Genomic DNA, 19274 nt, shown 5'->3' with positions numbered 1-19274 from the left:
TGTAGCTGAAGTGCAGCCAAGTCTGGCTTCCAGTCTTGCTTGGAAGCCCCTATAATCTACTCTCTACTATTCTAGCTCTCTTTTCTCTCCCTCACTTTCCTCACTTCCCTCTCCTTGTCTTTCTTCTCCTCATCCCTCTATCAATTTAATATTTTCATCCCCTCTTCACTGCCTGAGCCAGCCGCCCCCGTCTCCCCACTGTCTCCCTATTAAATCTCTTTATCCTGGTTCTGAGAATGCAGACACACAGATCAGCATCGTCACCGGCTGGCCATGGACTTTCCTTTCTACGTGGTTCCCCCCTCCCTGCTGTGCAGTGAAGAGAATGAAATAAGGGAAGACGACATGTAACCACCAGTAGTCTTGACCTTTATCAAGCTGCAGCGCCTGAGGCAGGTTGAATGAGACATTAAGAAAATGACTGAGCATTATTAACCCCTACTTTCGTGTACACACACACACACACACACACACACACACACACACACATGGTGCACTGGTCTGAACAATGGCTTTTATGCTTATTTCAATGGCCTGCACTTTTCTAACAGTTTAGGATAAACTAAAGTCAAATGATCAAACTGGGAATAACACTTATGCATTCTGTGTCACATCACTTTAGAAAGAAAAGAATGGCAAGACCGGCTCGGTCTGCCAGCTCAGATTGTTTAACTGTGATTGATCCGTTGTTGAGCTCCAGCTTCCCAGCACTCCTGTGAATGCCAAGTCCTGTTGAGAATTGATGCTTCGTTATAAGCCAACCGCGCAAGTTCTTCAAATGATGCATCAGCCTCTGAGAGAAAGCTGAACCTGTGAGGACCAGATGTTAACCCTGATGGCTGCAGTCCCAGCCAAGCTGTACTTCTAATGATAGATCATTTCCCTGTCGCTCTCTTCTTCTTCTGCCATTCCCTTTTTAGTCTGAGTGTGTGACTGGCGCATGTGCATGTGTGGCCATCCTTCCACTCCAGTCAATCAATGAGCAGAGACAATTCCCCGAGTGACATTTACAGAGAAGAAAGAGAGCCATTTATCACTTTAGTTTTGGGATAATAAAAGAATGACTGAATGAGCCAGTGTTTGTGTGCGTTTGTGTGCGTGCGTGCGTGCGTGCGTGCGTGCGTGCGTGCGTGCGTGCGTGCATGTGTGTGTGTGGCAGAGAACAGGCGAGAGAGAGAGAGAGAGCTAAAGATGAAAAGGGGATTTCAAAAGCACATGAAAGGAGCAGGAGAAATGAGCGAGGGAAGAGGGAAATTTGTGATAAAAAGGCTACTTTGTGGGGAGGACAGAGAGTGTGAAATAGAACAAGTGAGGAGAGAAGAGAAGGCCGTGAGTGACTGAAAAAAAAAAGCCTGGGGTCCGGAAAGAAAAAAGGCAGAGAGACAGAGGAGGGGATAGAAAAAGGCTCTCGGCAATAGGAGAAAACGAAGGAGAAAGGGGAAGAGGAGACAGAGGAGACAGAGCGAGGCAGACGTGCTGGGTTCATTCAGGGCTATGAGCAGACTCGGAGTTCAGACCTCACACGGTCAGCATACTAAACACCAGACCCAGTGTCCTGACCCAGATTCATGCCACTGACATACAAATCCAATTGGGGAGGGAATAATTTCACCCCCCCCCTGCCTGACCATGCTTCCAACTCAAACACAAAACACACACACACACACACTCACACACACCTTCCCCCTCAATCCCAGCTGGTCTCACAGTCAACTCATAACCCGACAACCTCGCCCCAATCCTGTAACCTCCCCACACATATGCTGGCTCCCACACAGATTTGCTCACACATGGGTAGTTTTACACATATAAATGTACACGCCCAGGCAGAACCACACATGTAAAGTGATCTTTTTCCAAGGTCAGTTTTCCTCTTTTTCAGCACAGGCAAGCAGACATCACAGCTCAGCAGGGTGCTGCGCTGGTTCCTGACCAGCCTCTACCTGAGGTGACCTCCAGAGCGCCATCCATCAGCCACAGGCGCCCAGCCGCAGCACATCCACCAGCCATTAGCATAACAAGCATCTTTCTTGAACATAACTCTTGCTAATCCTCCTCTCCCCTCCTTTTTTTCTATCCACCTGCTCCGATCTGTCAACGTTAACTACATTTCCCTTTGTGAGGCGGCTCCCTCCATCACTTGCAGGGGCCGCCAAGCTCAGGTAAACTGATCGACGGCCCTTATACGCTCTCCTTTCCCCTCCCACAATGTTTGGCTCCTGACAAGGGGCTTGATGGACAGGCAGAGAGGAGCGAGCGACCCGGCACATGGCTGCCAGGAAGGGTCTGGAGATGGAGCGTTGTGAAATATACCGTTTAGCTCAGCATATATCATCTCTTTCTCAGGGACAGACATGGCAATATGCATGCAAGTAAACACACACATTTACACACATGCACATGGACACGGCCATCAATCCCTTGCATACAGGAAGAGATATCCAACGAAGAGAAAAATTTAATTAGGAAATATGGGCACCCTGATTTGTGGGAAGCGAGTTTTGTGGCTGGAAGAGAAATACAGCTTGGAGCGCACTTCATCTTATAGTGAAATCAAAAAGGAAGAAGCATCTGTGTTGTTTATCTAAAGCCCCCATCTAGTTACAATGACTTGATTTGAAATATTCATATACATGTATGACAAGATCAGGCCCATTATGTTGCTCTTTCGGCAGGGCTTCACTGAATGGACTGAATGGAAACCCATCAGTCAGTGTAAATTATGAAGACAAGATGCATTACATAAGCCTATAGATGGGCATGAAGAGGAGTATTATTGTAGTCTGATATCAATCCTGACAACATACGTTCTACAGTCATCAGTATGATAACTTGCTATTGGCTATTTCAAGGATAAGCCTGCCATCATAATATTTCACAAAGCATATAACCAAAGCAAAACACTTTAGGCTTTGTGTAGTGTGAATCATAAGGCATTATATGGATTTATGGAGCTGAAATATAGAAATGATAGTTCAATCACAATTAACTGTAAATCATATAACCTACAAGAGCAGCAACTAATGATTAACTAATGAATATTTTTATTTTCCTTATCGATTAGATTAGATTACTACGAATCAATGAATTGTTTAGTCTACAAAATGTCAGAAAACTGTAAAGAATGCAGGATAATGTTTTGTTTTGTCTAACCACCAGTCCAAAATCTAAAAATATTTCACTTGTAATGATATAAAACCAAGAAAAATAGCAAAACTTCACATCTAAGAGGCTGGAAACAGCAAATGTTTGGTATTTGTCATGATTATGAAAATGTTCAGCTGATCGAATAATCGCCCTGTTGTTTCAGCTCTATAACCTACCACATCATCCTGCAGACTGCGTCTTTGTTGGCCAGTATAACAAAACATTACATAGCGATGCCCAAACAGTGCATGCTCTGTATGTAATCAGAAATATATGAGGCACATCTATAAGTACAAATAAATAACATATTCATAGTGTGTTACGGCTATTAAGGTGTACACTAATATGGAGTAGGCTAGCCTGAGGCCATCTTGCTGTGATAGAGGTGAGTACCGGAGACGGAACAGAACAGAGTGAAGCAGAGCAGGCCCTGTAGTGGTAGAGAAAAAGACAGAGAAAGTCGACCCAGCGTGACTACCGCCTGCCTGAGTGGAGCAGCCTGCCTGCAATTAAGGTGGAATCAGGGAGAAATCTGCGCTGCCTTGATAATGAGCCTCGTCTGAATTATTAACGAGAGCTGTTCCCCCGGGACCTGAGCTCCCACTGAGCCCATCAACCCCCCCTATCCAACACACCCACATGCACACACAGACATACACTGATGCAGGGAAAAGGGAGAGAAATACACTCCTAAACATAAACACACACACACACAATCACACATTATGTACATTGACACAGATGAGCAACAAGCATGCTGCTACACACGGAGACCAAAATTTCTAGCACCACGAAGGTCAACACATTTGAATCACACGCTGAAGTGAATATCCAAAGCTATTTACCACATTTGTAATATAAACAACGTTTCAATGGGACAAAATAACTCCATCCGCTGCCATCATATTGAAACTGACAGACTTTATTCTGCAGTAGAATAAGCTACTTCAACATAACACTTAACTGAATTAGAAAATATCTCACATATTAGGAAAAAAAACTTTTCATGTGTGAATCCTGTCCACTCAGCTTACTCTGCTGATCAAGCATGTGTAATAACAATGGCCGTGTTCCTAACCATATTACATTGGGAAACAGCATACCGAGGCATTTCATTCCTGAGCCAGCTATTAGATGATGAGTCATTTATTGCCTATTAGTCATTTTGGAAAGTATTTATGGTCATGAATGAAAAATGCTTTATTCTAACAAGTGTATTCTGAGAGTAATATTTCTATTACCTCAGCTGACAAAGATCTGTAAACCCTCCCTCTATTCTTGTTCAGTAAACCTAGCAGAATATAAGCAATAAATGGAGTTTTTATTGGTAAGACTACACGTCACAGGGATACTGGTATCAACTGTATGTGGCTGGAGGGTAATTGAGCAGGAAGTGACTTTATCTCCAATTTTATTGAAATGTGGGTATTGTGGCTGTATGCCTAGAGCCCACTGTATGTCCAGCAGCATTAACATGGCATATTATGTACACACCCTTAAACAGAAAAAGACCACTTTCTGTTCCCACCCCAATTTCATAGCCTATTCCCTAAAAATAAAAAAAGATTTGTTATAATCTCCCAGGACTGGTTTAACACTGAAGGCTGCCGCCCCCCTCACTCCCTCCCGTCAAACCTCCATGACATCAAACTTACATAGCCTCAGAGAGAAACACAAACCACATTCTGTCCCTGCAGCTGTAAAAGGTTTTGCCAAGAAATCCGCGGGCGCTCACCAAACAGGGCCACGCCTTCCATATGAGCCAATCGCCGCGAGTCAGACAGGTTTCAAAACAAATCAGACAGCAAAACAGCACCACAGAAAGTGGAATCCACTCTTGGTCAGCCCCCTCCTCTTCCAAAAATGATTTACCCCACCCAAGAACAGAGTGTTCCTCCATGGGTGGTTTGAGGAGGCACAAGTGTGTTGTGTGTTTCGTGCAAATGTGTTGCCGCATGAGCCAGAAGGACTAGTGGAAACCATCACTGTAAATAGTGCAATGGGAAAAGAATGACAATGTCTCAGTGCTTCACTATGCTTTTTTTAGTTTAGAGGGAAAATGAACTGAAAGAAGTATTTAATATTCTGAGAAATGTCACCAAACGGGTGTAAAAAATAAACTAAAAGTGCAGAGGAATGGGTAATAAGCTTGGTAAGAAATGCTTCAACTGCTGAAGTTCGGTTCAGCTGAGAAGAACATCCAAATTAGTTCAGCCCTGTCGAATTGGAAACTTGACGGTCTCGTCTCCTTGTATTCTGCTCCAAAAGACCCAGTAGCTGAGAAGAGTCGAGCTGGAGAAAATCCAGAATTGTTATCCTATTATCTCTGAGATAATGTGAGATATGAGATTTCTCTTAAGATAAGAGGAGGCACGCTGCTTAAGGCAGTCTGCATCGTTGGCAGGAGACAACTAAAGCTCAAAATCCTGACGCCACAGCTCCCTTGAGAAAGACTCCTCACCTCAATTGGCCCTCGTGCCAGAAACCACTAAGACAGAAAAAATGTAGAGAATGTCTAATAGATGGATGGAACGAAACAGAAAGGCAGTGAGATTAAAGAGGAGATAACATGGGTGTCTGTTAGATGGAGTGATAAAAAGAGAGCGAAGTAATATCAAAGGCAAACTTGTATTGTTTTTCATATTACTGTCTACTGATTGCTGTCTCACATATTTGAATGCATGCCCATGCTTTGGTAATTTGCATGTACATTAATCATTTTCAGTGAGAAATGAACTGCCACGGCTGCAGGGGGAAAGGCAATGAGAACGGGCTTCTTGGCATCAGATACCCGACTCAACCTGAATATACTGCCTGAACCCAACCTGGCTCCGGCTGCAGGAGCCAAGGGGAGATGTAAGGTGCTCATAATCCTACACCATAAATCTGTCCAGCATGCATCATATGCTCTCATTTTCTGAATGCGTAAGTGTGTGTGTGTGTGTGTGTGTGTCGCACTCTCAAATTACTCTGCTCCCCTGAGCCAAGACGGAGGATAAAATATGAATCAGCTGAAGTCTAGGATAGTTTCCAGTTCTCTAGACTCCCCAACCCTCATCAAGCGACACAAGCATGCATTTCTACACACACACACACAACTCTGCACACTCCGAAAGTTTCAAGTCTCTCCACTTCATGCTAAGCTTCTGTCAAACACACTCTCTGCTGCACACTTGACACTCATATCCCTCATATTTGACAAGTGTTTCTCTACTGCAGCTGCTGGAGCCCGTGCATAGTGACAGGACTACGAGAGCCTGTCTGTCTCTTTACCTATAAATCAATTAGATAAAGTGATATGATCCAGCAATGTTATAAATACTACTGCCTGTGGAGACAGGGGTTATGTGCCTTTGCAGAAGATAAGACTATACATATACCCAGAGAGACATCTCCTCTTCATTTCCTCACGTGCAGTTTGTCTTTCCTTTTCCCTGCTCTACAGTCGCTGTCAAATCCTTTTTTTTTGGGAGCTCCATCTTTCTGGTCTGTCTGATTTTTGTCAATAAAGGAAGCCACATGACCCTTTGCCCTGCTGGCCCTGCAAAGACCTCTACCTAAAAACATTTTATAAATAACTGTCTAGTCTCTTTGGATTAAAGTGTCTGAGTGACTGCCTGGCACCCTTGCCAACCTGCTGCACAATCCGCTGGCATCTGACTGCTATAAGTGCTGGTAAAAGCCCTGCACCATAAACACAGACAGGGAAAACTATGTGTTGTACATTAAAGAAACAGACAAATTCTTCACAGATGCATTGTTATTGCAATTGCATACACCCAAAATATAATGTATACGATACAATGTAATGATATCTTAGAGGCATGCATCATACATTTCTATTTAATACACCAAAAGCTTAGTGTTTTATGGATTTTTGTATCCCGTAACAACCCATGCTGACATATACAATAAAGTAAACCCCTGCAGCGTAACAATGGCATTATCCAACCCCCTTGAAGTTAATGAACTTCTGGGCGCCTACAAGGCAATCCCCTCACCAAGTTCCCTTTAAACCCCACCATTATAGGCATTATGAAGTCAAGAACGAGGCTACGCACCATTCTCTACAATGACATGCTGTCAGACCAATCAGTGGGCCCAAACACACACGGCTATAGAAGCAGACAGCCCCTCCCCCTGCACTAGCCCCCACAAAGACACGCACAGCACTACCAAACCAAATGCTTTGTTGCAATTGACATGTGCTCCTCCCACGCACAAATGCAGTATGCATCCACCCATGGATGCTTATACTCATTTATAATTAGCTATAAAGACATAAAACACAACCATATATACATGGCCTCAGAGTCAATTGCTAACTTTAGTTCAGACTCCTGCAAATTTCTATGTTGGATCAGCTTAATTACAGAACAATGGAAAATAAAGGTCAGTGAAGTTGCCTGTAATCCATAGTGCAGTAGTGACCAGCACCCTAGTGGTAAGCGTAATCGGGTTCACACGTACACAATTCTACGTAATGTCACTTCGGTAAGGAGGTGATTAGAAAGCCATGACCTAAGAATACTGCATCCTTCCTAGAAGTCAGAAGCCATTAGGTATTTATAGGAGCTTAATGGCGCTGTCTAGGTGTACTGGCTGTCTAGTATCCATCATCAAGCTGCCATGACATTCTTCCCAATATCAGTCATGGCAGCATAATTTACAACACACAACCTGCTTTGGAAGATTATTTTCCTAGAACCGCCACATATATCTGGAGCTTGCGGGGTTCCTTTACTTTTACTTGGTCGTCCACCACCACCCTCAATCCCAACCCCCACCCACCCACCTACCTCCTACCCAAACAGCCAAGCTATACCACTTAATTTCATTTCATTTCATCAGCAGCTTACCAACAATTCTTTTATCTTTTTATTTCTCCCTTTCCTGTCACAACAGAAAAAAAGCAGGCTGTTTGGCATCAAATGCTTTGCTCGTGTGTAATATTTTTGATTGAGATGAAAATGTAGTGGATAGTACAAGTAGTGTTTTCCAACTTGCAAATGCTTCTGTCAAATATAATTGCCTGATATGATAGTAAAATTACATGTATGAGAGTGCACCTGTTTTGTGTGGGGGGAAGAAGCATGATTTCAGGTCCTATGGACTCAATCTGAAGATGCGACTTCCTATTAACCTTGTCAAACTTGGTTTTACATACAACCTTGCTGTTAATCTCTCATAAAACAGATAATGGTTTATGTTCCCCACCTTTTTTATTCCATAACTACCTTAATGAAATAATTAGCATGTACATTTCTTGTCAAGCAGTGAAAAGATTTATGGCCTTTCTGTCACATTCTCAGCAAAGAAATATTCTACAGGGCGTCATTATGTATTCAAAATGCTGCAAATTCAAATGGAATTCTCATTTGACGAGCCAAATTCACTTAAAAGTTGAACACATTGCCTGCAAGAGCCCATGTACGCAGTTACATCAGAAATTAGGGTATTACTGCGCACACATGTATTCTGCTAAATGACAATATTTCCATCTGCTGTTTGTTTGTTTCCTGCAAGTAAGCCACACATGTGACTCCTACGTGACCGTTCTGTATCTGACCAAAACCAGGTCAGCCCTGTTACTTATGTTATGGCTGCCTGCTTTAAACGACTTACCTAATGCCCCATCATTACCTGGAATGGGCCCCTTGTCTCGCCTGTGGCCTGAAATAGCCCAGGACCTCAGACTGCCACTGTCAACCCCCCCCCCCCCCCCCCCCCCCCCCCCCCCCCCCCCCCCCTAATTTGCAGTTTCACAAATAGCAGACTGGGAATTTGGCGCTAAAGATAAATAGGCCCTGTGGTTGAAGACTCTTCATGCAAGTGCAGGGGTAATGAAACTAAGTCTACCTGGAGACACACCTTAGCAGGGTTCCGTTTAATGGGACAGGCTTAAGGTGTCAGTCAGGTGCTTGTGATTAAAGCTGAGGCCTTAAGGCTGAGGAGACTCAACTCAAGCGGTGAGTTTATGTTATGCAACAGCAATGCAACAAGTTTTAACGTCCATTTCCTCAGAAAGACAGAAATAAGAGAGCATGTTGTGGACATGTGCCATGATTTTGGTCTTTGATTGTATCTGATGATATGAATGACACGCTGAGATAGTTCTGGAGGAGTAGAAATCATGTGATGCTGCCAACTCAATAATTCTTCCTGTAAGTAGCCTATTTAATGGGATACATTTAGCAATAAGCATTAGCAGACTATTCAGTAATGGGTTTATGCTGGAAAAGAGGTATGGCTGGCCAATGTGAATTCATCTACAAATCTCATTTAGTGGGTTTCCTTTAGTACAAACCAGATAAACTGGCCCAGGTATAACATGATGAACAGTTTAGAGCAACATTATGACAACTGACAATGCATCCACAAAGAGCTATCATACTGTACGGGTTCTTAATGTCTCACACAATGCAATGCAAACTTAACATCTATTGTCTCAAGGTGTCAGCCCATCAAAGGTGCACCATCGGGACAAGCATTTCTGCCCTGTTAATCTCCCTGCCCCTTCTCCCTGTCCTCGGATGGCCATAATGAATAGAAACAAGATGAGGCTGGGAGCAGAGGCTGATAACATGGGCAGATGTCCAGGAGGTTACTCTAGGCTCTCAGCCAGACAAGCAGCTGTGGTGGACTGTGGTCAGCTGTGAACACCCCTCTGAATATTTACATTGTGGACAGCTGACCTGTGATCTCTTACAATTGTCTCTCTGTGGATTTGTAGATGTGGGTAAAACTGATGAGTAGAAGAAGAGTCTGTGCTGCCTATTTGCATTGAATTCAATGGCTCTTCTATTTAACTGACATATTTATTCGCAGCAGATATGGGAATAAATCATTAACCACTGTGGTTCTGCTCCTAGTGAAAGGATTTCATGCACTACTACGGACGCTGTTGCCCATGCACCATGAGCTCCTCTCTGCAAGCTGGGATGAGCATTGCCTTGTTACACACACAGCAAGAGACTCCACTCTAGTCTATTACATTCTGCCGTCAATGATCTATTAGAATGACTGACGGCAGTAATGAACTAAGACAAGATAACGCATGGCACCATTCATGCGTAACCGACACGGAATCCCACGGTGACATGTGTGTGGCACGAGGGGTGAAAAAAATCATAATGGCTTAGTGACTAAGAATAATACTCTATATTCTCACTTGACACTGATTAACACCTCAACAAATCGTGTGTCTTATTCCTTACCTTCCAGCCCGCTGAGCTATTACTGTCGCCCTTATCCTTGAAATAGGGCACATAACGGACCATCCAGTCGTATATCTGTGACAGCGTGAGTCTCTTTTCTGGGGTGCTCTCAATTGCGCGGGTAATGAGATCCGCGTAGGACTGGTTCCCCCACGCGTTCCGCCGCGAGGATTTGGCTTTGCGCAGCGGTCCGGTCACATCGAGCGCCGCGCCAGCCAGGCATGGGTGCGTCGCGCCTGTGGGTGCCGGGGCGCCGGCTGGATGCTTCAGCTCTCCCGGCGTTCCGCCCACGAGCCCCGCTCTGCAAGCCGGGACGTCCTCTGGTTCCACCTTGATGTTGGCCAGTGGAAGACCCCCGCTGACCTCGTGTCCACCGGGGAAATCCTCCGGGCAAGGCAGCGGCCAGGTGCATGAGCGAGGCCGGCTTTGCGGCTCGAAATCCGAATCAACCTGATGAGCGTCTAATTCGTCGTCCTCCATCATCAACATTGACCCTTCAGTTGAAAATGGAATAAATCAAACGAAGAGCAAGGGAGGGAAATACCTCCACGATCCCCGTATCCCAGTGTCTTGAATGAAATTCACGTTGAAATTCGCCCTGTAATTCTGCTATTAAGCGTACAGTTTGAATCAATAAGAGGCAATCCAGCTGAGTAGAAGGATCATGATGAATATACAAGCAAAATCACAGCCTCGCGTGTAGAGATAAGAGAAGTAATAAAAGTAATAGTAATTTGTCGTCCATTTTACCAGGAGTAAAATATCAAACGCTGTTTAAAATGCTTCTTATTCAACAGTCCACATCACCTCAAGTCAGTCAATCTCAAACGCGTGTCAGAGCCAGTCATGGGGGCTTTTCAATCCAGTTGCAGCAACAGATGATATTTCAGATAAGGAGCATATTTGCAAAGCAGTCGTCGATAAATCCTCCAGAAGACAACAGGAAGAATGGAGAAAGAGGGGAGAAATCACCAGGGCTGCGTAGAGACCATCCACTGAGGCGATAATGCGTGATTACCGTGAATTATTAAATCTTCCAGTCTGCACGGATTAAGCTGGCAGCGGCACATTCAAGTCCATTCAGCCTGAACAGCACCCAACTGTCTGCAATTATAATGAAGAGGCGTGCGCATGTGACGAATCGATAAATTCCCCGTCTGAAAAATCTAAAGAAAGAAAAAAAAAAATAGTCCAGCAATCAAATGTTGTATCCACTTGACAGGTTGATAAAATTGGCTTTTATCACTCCTCCTCTTGCTCTCCTCTTTCCCCCTTGCCTTTTCTCACTCTCTCAGATCCCACACATGTTCTCATTTGCTTACAACTCGTTCCGTCGATGTGAACCGAGGATGACGCGCCGGCGCTGTAGTGGAGATGCTGCCAATTGGAGTGCGCTCACGAAATCAATACTCCGAACATGACTACAACGAAATCCCGAACTCTCTCTCCTTCTTTCTCTCGCCTGCTCTCTTTGCCATTTCTCATATGAACGGAGGGAGCAAAACCCAAATTCTTATTCAAAACTCTGCATAATGATCTTTCTGGCGGAGCGTCACACGGCGCTTTGTGTGCCAGCCTCTACGTCCAGCCGTAATAAAACAAGACCATCTAAAAACTACCCATGGGGAAATTCCTGCTCGACAAGGGGTTTTGTCTTAAAAATACAGTGTCTGATCGGTCTTGTGCGTAACAAACTGTGGCGTGCAACGTGTGCAGTGTCCAAATGCTCTCCTGGGAGAACTCACGGCGCGCAGGAGGTTTCACCTCCACTGATTATTCGCGGCCTACACTTCAGTGAGTGTAATTTTTTATGCAGATTAGACAGATTTAGTTCAGATTAAGAGAGATTAGGTAACCCTAGATTTTAATCCGGGAGGAGTGAGGTGAAATGGGGCTTTTCAGAGGCCAGAATGAAAAATCATCTCTGCTCCACATTCCAACCGAAGTGATATTAAGCTATCATTAGGCTATATGCAAGTCAAAGTTGCACTGTATTTAATTTAAGGTAAAACGTCAATAGCTATAAAAAAAAAATTATTCATGATTTAAAAAAAAAAAAAAAAAAAAAAAAGGACAGAATTTGTCCATGGTCAGAGACGACTTGACCTTCTGAATGATTCAATGTCTGTGTTTGTTGCGGTCAATCTTCTTCTTCAATCCAAAGGACTGAGTTACTCAGAAAAATAGCGCAAGTTCCTCTGACGTAGTGTCAATATTATCATCAAAATGGGATTTGCCACGCCTCAAAGCCAAAGACAGGGTGCTCTGGCTACACTGACCGAGAGGGGGATTCCGCCCCTCCATCCCCTCCCAAAATCTGGCAGGTACACGGTCACAGGGGCTCGAATCCTATTGGCTGTTTATTTTCCCTCATAAATTAGTTTTTTGTTGTCAAAACAATTGGGATGTTAGTCTCACTCTGCCCCTCAACTTTTCACCTTTATCCATCCAGAAAAGATTTGCTGAGCTCACAAGCTATGTTACAGCAACAGTCTGCTTCACATTTTTATGCACATTCACACCTGTTATGTTGATTGTTTCTGTGGGGACAATATTACTTATTCATTGACTTTTACAGGCATTCCTACTTCCACATACTCACTCACTCACACACACACAGCTACATCTTATTTAGAAGGCAGCCGTTCTTTAACTGCCCATGGGTAATCGACCTTTAGGGGCATATCAGTATGAATGCACTGTAGTCAAAATATTCAGCATCTGAATAATAAATTGTTCCTCCCCACAGAGGCAAACATTCTCTGCAGAGTCTGGGACCCAAAATTTAGAAACTTAACAGGAAAGGATTCTACTCAGCATATTTTACTTCTAGTTGAAATAAAGCATCCTCCCATTTTAGAGTGACACACAAGTGGCATCAAAACAAGCACCTGTGCAGCGAGGTGGCTGAAATTGTCTGAGGACCCTGCCCTCCTCATACAAAGTATGCACTGACGGAAGCTGTACTTAAAAGTTGCACAACATAGCCAAACTGTGTGCACTCAGACATGACTAATGTTGAGAAATCTGTGTCAAAAATAGCACACTTTTAAATGCAGGAGGATGTGTCATAGTGTGTCATGGAATGGCTTACTGCTGAACACCAGTGGGATCAGATGTTTAAAAGGCCATGTTGCTAATAGTTTGTATAAAAATCCTACAATCCCTATTGCACCGTTAAATTTAATTAATGGGAAATATTATACTTTTATTAACATTTGGCTACTTAAATATATACGCCAGGAGGAGAAAAATCAAGCTTTCATATCCTGAGTCTCTAACACAAGGTGCTACTCAGGATGCTTGTTCACAAGTGCCAGAATGCCGGTGACACTAGATTACACAATGTGTCTTGATTACACACAAAGTGAAAGAAAACTAATTGTGAACATCAAGAAGACAAATGACCAGATTCAGAGGCTCACAGCAGGACTGATTCTCCAGAGAAACAAAAAGAGGAACGAAGGGAGAGGAGAGGACTCGGGCAGACAGAGAGGTGGAACCCAGGCAACACGAGTTTGACAACTATGAATGTGTTGGGTCCATTCCAGGCTGAATACACTGTCCCCATACCAGACATTCCAGAGGCAGCGCGGCTGGCTTCAGGCTCTGAGTGGCTGATCCTGGAACAGCATGTTCGGCACAGCAGTAATCAACTCAGCCAGCCACAAGCAAGACAGAGCATCACATCAACAACAAGGCAGAGCTTTGTGTCTGTCAATTTGCACCCTGAAAAAGTGCTCTCGAATTTCATTCACATTAGGAAAGGGACACATTTTTCCTTCCCATTTCTGCAAGGCCCGTCTTCATTTCCTTGGCCCTACCACTTTAGAGTTTCTTGCAACCTCATGATGTTGTGCAATTTATCACTGCACAGTGGGATTAGGACGAGAGGAAGCTGGAGAAGCCACAAGAACACCCTTGGGAGATCGATGCCTGTCTGGGAAAACACCTCCCCTGGTTCTCCTCCCCTCTCAGCAAACAACCCACACTCTCTAACAAGCATATGGGCTCCCAATGACACATGAAGGAGAGGGCTCAAATCCAAGTAGGCGAAGCTGGATTTTACCCCTTTGTGGCAGTGGCCCAAAGTAGGCTGACTTAAAGACTTCCTGCGCCGAGCAAGAGACAGCTTTCTGTGGCATCTCGGCATCTGCGCTGCCAACTATGATCATTGTGTTCAAAGCCAGCAAAGACAATTGGTGCCAAGAGTTTTAATTAAGATTGTGTTGTGGAATGGAAAGTAAAGGCATGCACAGGTAATGGCTTCTACCCGCATTTCCAACAGGTCTAACAAAACATGATTAACTAACACTATCTGCCGTAGCCAATTAATTACATTTAACAGTTAGAAAAGTCAGAACAACCAAATGGCCCGGAGAGGAAAACCAGTGAACGCTGCTCTCACACCCAAAAGAGCAGCAAGCATAATTGTATTATAATAAACTGAACCAGTCAAAGATGCTTGAAGACAGTAGGGGCAAATGGACAGTGTAGCTATGCTGTTGCACTAAAATTCTGCACTCCAAATCAAGGTATGGGCATGTATGAAACATTGTAAAAACTAGTTTAACATTGTATTAGGTGTTTTTTTTTGTTTGTTTGTTTTTTTACAGTTCAGTCTTCTCAAATGTGAGGATTTTTATCTTTGAGATATATATATATATATATATATATATATATATCATGCAATATGATGACATCATCTTGGTCTCTGGCAACCTTTAAGGTGTTATTTTTATAGACATTTTATAGACCAATGATCAAATCAATCAAAAATAAAAAGCATATTGACTGATAATCAAAATAACTGTGTGTTGCAGACAAGTATAGACATTGAAAATGAATACATTGTGTGTCATGAAATCACAACTTATTTTCATATTTAAAATAACATGATGTTCTGTACCAATTATTAAAAACAAACAATTTCAAGACTGGGCTCAATTACATTTTTTATTTACAACCTTTCAAATAAAATGTGTTGGAAGAGGGTGGCACTCTAGTCTCAATTCCTTGAAAGAAACCACGTAGATTATCATATTGCCTCAGGCAACGAGTTAAATCCCTCTCTTGTGCAAGTCAGTCATTGGCTGCATCCACAATAGCCATGCAGGCCTGATGCCAAGACACTGATTAGCCTTGCTATGCCTCTGTTCTCCAAGCAGTGTGGAGTGGAGGTGCAGTGGGAGTCCAGCTCATCACCAAAGAGCACTGTGCTAAACACAAGTTTAAGTGGAAGAAAGCCAGCATACCGTAGTGTATCCATGCTGGACATATAAAGCCTTGGGCAAGAAGGCATCTGCCTTTTTAATGCATAATTCACTCAGAACTGAAACATCACGCTTTAATCCTAAGGGCCAGTAGTCTGCTTCTGGTTGCTGGAACATAAAACTGTCTCCATCAGATAATCCGGTCTCATAGATGGGCAACTTTGTGTACTAAGAATCAAAATACAAAATTTAGATTTAGGTTTGAGCCCAGATTGGTTTGCCTTCAAAACAGGCAGATTAAAGAATCCCTAAGCAACGAACAGTATATTAAGGTGTTTACCGGGTGGCTTTGAAGGTGCACAAAATGTATCTGGAAGCAATGTCATCTCACCTTTCCACCTCAGTGAGCTTGTCCTCATCAGACTTGATTTGCAGGTAGGTCAACATGTAGAGACAGCCATCTGCCCTCGAGCTCTCCCTTCAGACATGCACACGGTCACTTTACATAGCAACCCCTGCAAATGTGTCTTCCTGTAGGGGTATTATTAGAAGCACTCTTGCCTTAGAGCCCACATTATTATCATAACTGACAGGATGTGCATTAGTTACTTCAGTCCGCAGCAGATTGGCCATAATGTTGACACTACTATACAGGCCATTTTGGAATTCAGCATGAAGAGGAAAGAACCTGAAAAAACTGTAGTCCTTTCCTGTGTAATAGTCCCAGCTCAAGTTCCCATGAAAGAGGCACTAATGGGTTAACAGTAGAAATGAGAGGGGAAGAGAGGGAAAATCAATGCTTTTGTTGAGGGGGAGAAAGAAACCCTTTCACAGGTCTATGTATCATTAAGCAATTGAGAAAGCTAATTAGAGTGGGGGGGAGATGTGCAGATCTCACAGCTAATTATTTCCATGGCAACCACAGCTCCTGTAGATGATCTGAGGCAGCGTTCAGAAGACCAACAGTTACACGAGAGAGCAAGAGAGACCCCTAGTGGGATAAAATGAACATGGTCATAAAAAAATGCAGAATCAACATCTCAATAAAAAAAATTATTAGCTTTAAATGTAGAGCACAAATCATATAAAACATTTCAGTAGGAAATAAACATGTCTTTGTGCAACATACACCATACTCTCAGGACAGTGTCAATTCGGCCCTAAAGAGAAAATACATTTTTAGTTTTCAAAGAACTTATCTTTAACTTAAATCATTAAAAAAAATTCCAGGAGCCGCTCTAAGAACTATATGTATTGTGATAAAGATCTACTATTATGACAAATATCAATTGTCATGTGTCTGGTACGTGTTTTTATTTTATTTTATCAACACTTATTATATAAAAGACTCATGCTTTTACTGCTTTGCATGCAATGCAGAGACTGGCTTCTTACATTTCATCTATTTATTCCCAAACACACCACTGTAGTTTTGTGCAGGAGCACCCTTGGGGAAATGCTACAAATATAAAAACTTGAGTGAACTAAAAGGCCACTCAGAGACCTCCGCTGAGGCCAATATCCCGTCTTCTATGAAGTGCAAATCTGCAAGCGCAACTACTGAATATATTTCCAAAATTATTAGAACTGCAGTATGTCAAAATATGCTTGTGCCTAGCTGAAGCCTAATCATCTCAACTGTACATTTATTATGTACTCCATGAAGGTTGGAAAATCAGATATCATGGATTAACCTGGGAAAATCATAATCATAATTTCTTACATCCATGCTGAAATTGTTCTACAGTGATGACTACTGTTATGTTTTGTTGAATGTTTAGTCGGGGCACACCATTCCCTTATTTATGACTGCCATACCAATTTATCTATGCAATGTTAACAACAGTGGAAAATCATTTGAGTATCCAGCCCATGATTCGGATATGCTCCAAAATTTTAATTGGTTGGCCCATGCTACACCCTTCCACCACAGTTCATGAATATCAGGACAGTAGCTTCGCTTAATCCTGCTGACCAAGAGACAAACAAACAAACAGCACCAAAAGCATAACATCCTCCTTGGTAAGCAGCAATGAATTTAACCAAAACTGTGTTAATTGGTGAAAGAGTGAGGTTACCATGTCAAAACTTCTGTAACCATGCTTTGGCGAAATGCAGTAATATTTTGAATTAACAGTCGAATAATTTTCCAGCTCACATAAATTGACCAGAAGACGTGTAACTGTCAAAGATGCACTGTATTTAATTTTAGGTAAAACGGAAATATCATTAAAAAAAATAGGAGCTCTTTTTTGTCCATGGTAGTCAGAGATGACTTGGCTCTCTAAATGATTCAATGCCTCTGTTTGCTGGGGTCAATCTTCTCCAGGTGAACCAAGGGTTTGAGTTGCTCAGCAAAGCTGCGCATGTCCTCTGACATAGTGTCCTGGCCGGCGGGAGCCAACACACTCAGCTCCACCAGGTATGAAAGTGATAGACGCTCTGTGTTCTCTGTGTTCCCCGGTACCAGGATGCGAGACAACTTGCTAACCACAATTTTCATAGCACCTTTGCGGAATATGTGCCCATTGGCCACAAACTCATGGTCCATGCGGAAGCCCATCTCATTGAGGAACTCCGGCAGGCTGTGAGAGGCGGCCACATCAACACAGTTGCGCACCAGGGCATGGCGACTCTTGTCCCCCACTTCAGGTTGGCCTAGGTAGCGTAGGTGCCATGGACATGTGGGGTGGGAGAGGGAACGCCGGGCACGCAGAATGAAAGGGTTTCCTTGTTGGCCTTTCAGAAGATAAACCAGTTCGTGATCTGTAAAGGTCTCAGGTTCCATGTTGTCACACAGCCCTCGAAGGCGATGCAAGAGACTTTCCAGAGCCTGGTCTAAAACACTGCCTGAATTAATAAAGGGTAGAAAGATGTAAAAAATATATATTAATGTTATATTAACAATGTAATGTGATGATATGAATTGCAGAATATGGTGGATTTCTGACTGTAATTTCAATACACATTTACACAATAAACAAGGTTAAGGTTCAAGATCTGTTGTCACCATTGCCAGTAATATTGCAGTCTCATACAACACTGTAATACAACAGTCCTGCAATAAACCCTGACTGACTGAGCAAAAGGTTTTGTAGTAATTTTCAAACCACTGCATTTCAGTGAGTTTCTAATATCTTGTCCACCTCTTGAGGTCAGACTATTTTAAAAGATTTTGAAGTGACATTTTAGACAGGGCTTCTCCACCACCATCATCAAAAAACAAAACAAATTAAAGCTGCAAGCAGCGTTGGGCGGGCCCTCGCACTTGTAAGCGCGTCCGCGCGTGAGCCGGCCGAGTTGCACATTCTGGAGTTCTGCCGGTGCGGCTGTGAATTTCCTACGCGTTTCCGACGCCGCATGAATGTGCTATATGTCACTTCCTGTGTCCCCTATGTGGAGCTACATAGCACTTGCCGCTATGAATATAAATCGGTATTGACGTGTAGATGTCTGCGAGGTGGGAGAGTTATCAAGCACGTAAAGTTTGTTTCAGATGTGAACATGTACACTGAACAATAATGTACCCAAACAATAAAATAAATTCCTTTTATATTTCCCTGCCTTGTTGTTTATGTGTACATACAGAGGAAGAATGTGAGAACAGCACACATTTCATCGTTACTGTGTGTTAGAGCATGGGAGAACAGTGGATACTTTTAATACAGCCCACACCCCTAATACTGTGTAACTATAA

The 19274-nt window shown here is 43.1% G+C and overlaps 2 protein-coding genes across 5 annotated transcripts in view; both read right to left on the bottom strand.

Annotated features, from left to right (window-relative positions):
* The window catches only part of LOC123967648 (forkhead box protein O3-like), a 30345-nt gene extending 19492 nt beyond the window's left edge, over positions 1 to 10853 (bottom strand). For both annotated transcript variants that reach the window (XM_046043817.1, XM_046043818.1), the window contains exon 1: positions 10365 to 10853. In XM_046043817.1, coding sequence (XP_045899773.1) covers positions 10365 to 10853 — 489 coding nt within the window. The remainder of the gene's footprint in view (positions 1 to 10364) is intronic.
* A 6600-nt stretch (positions 10854 to 17453) lies between these two features.
* Positions 17454 to 19274, bottom strand: part of med18 (mediator of RNA polymerase II transcription, subunit 18 homolog (yeast)) — a 4349-nt gene continuing 2528 nt past the window's right edge. For all 3 annotated transcript variants that reach the window (XM_046044396.1, XM_046044395.1, XM_046044394.1), the window contains exon 3: positions 17454 to 18427. In XM_046044396.1, coding sequence (XP_045900352.1) covers positions 17871 to 18427 — 557 coding nt within the window. In that variant the 3' untranslated portion in view covers positions 17454 to 17870. The remainder of the gene's footprint in view (positions 18428 to 19274) is intronic.

Source organism: Micropterus dolomieu, linkage group LG03 (genome assembly GCF_021292245.1).
Source record: "Micropterus dolomieu isolate WLL.071019.BEF.003 ecotype Adirondacks linkage group LG03, ASM2129224v1, whole genome shotgun sequence".
Classification (NCBI taxonomy): domain Eukaryota; kingdom Metazoa; phylum Chordata; class Actinopteri; order Centrarchiformes; family Centrarchidae; genus Micropterus; species Micropterus dolomieu.
This window is presented reverse-complemented; position numbering and strand designations above follow the sequence as displayed.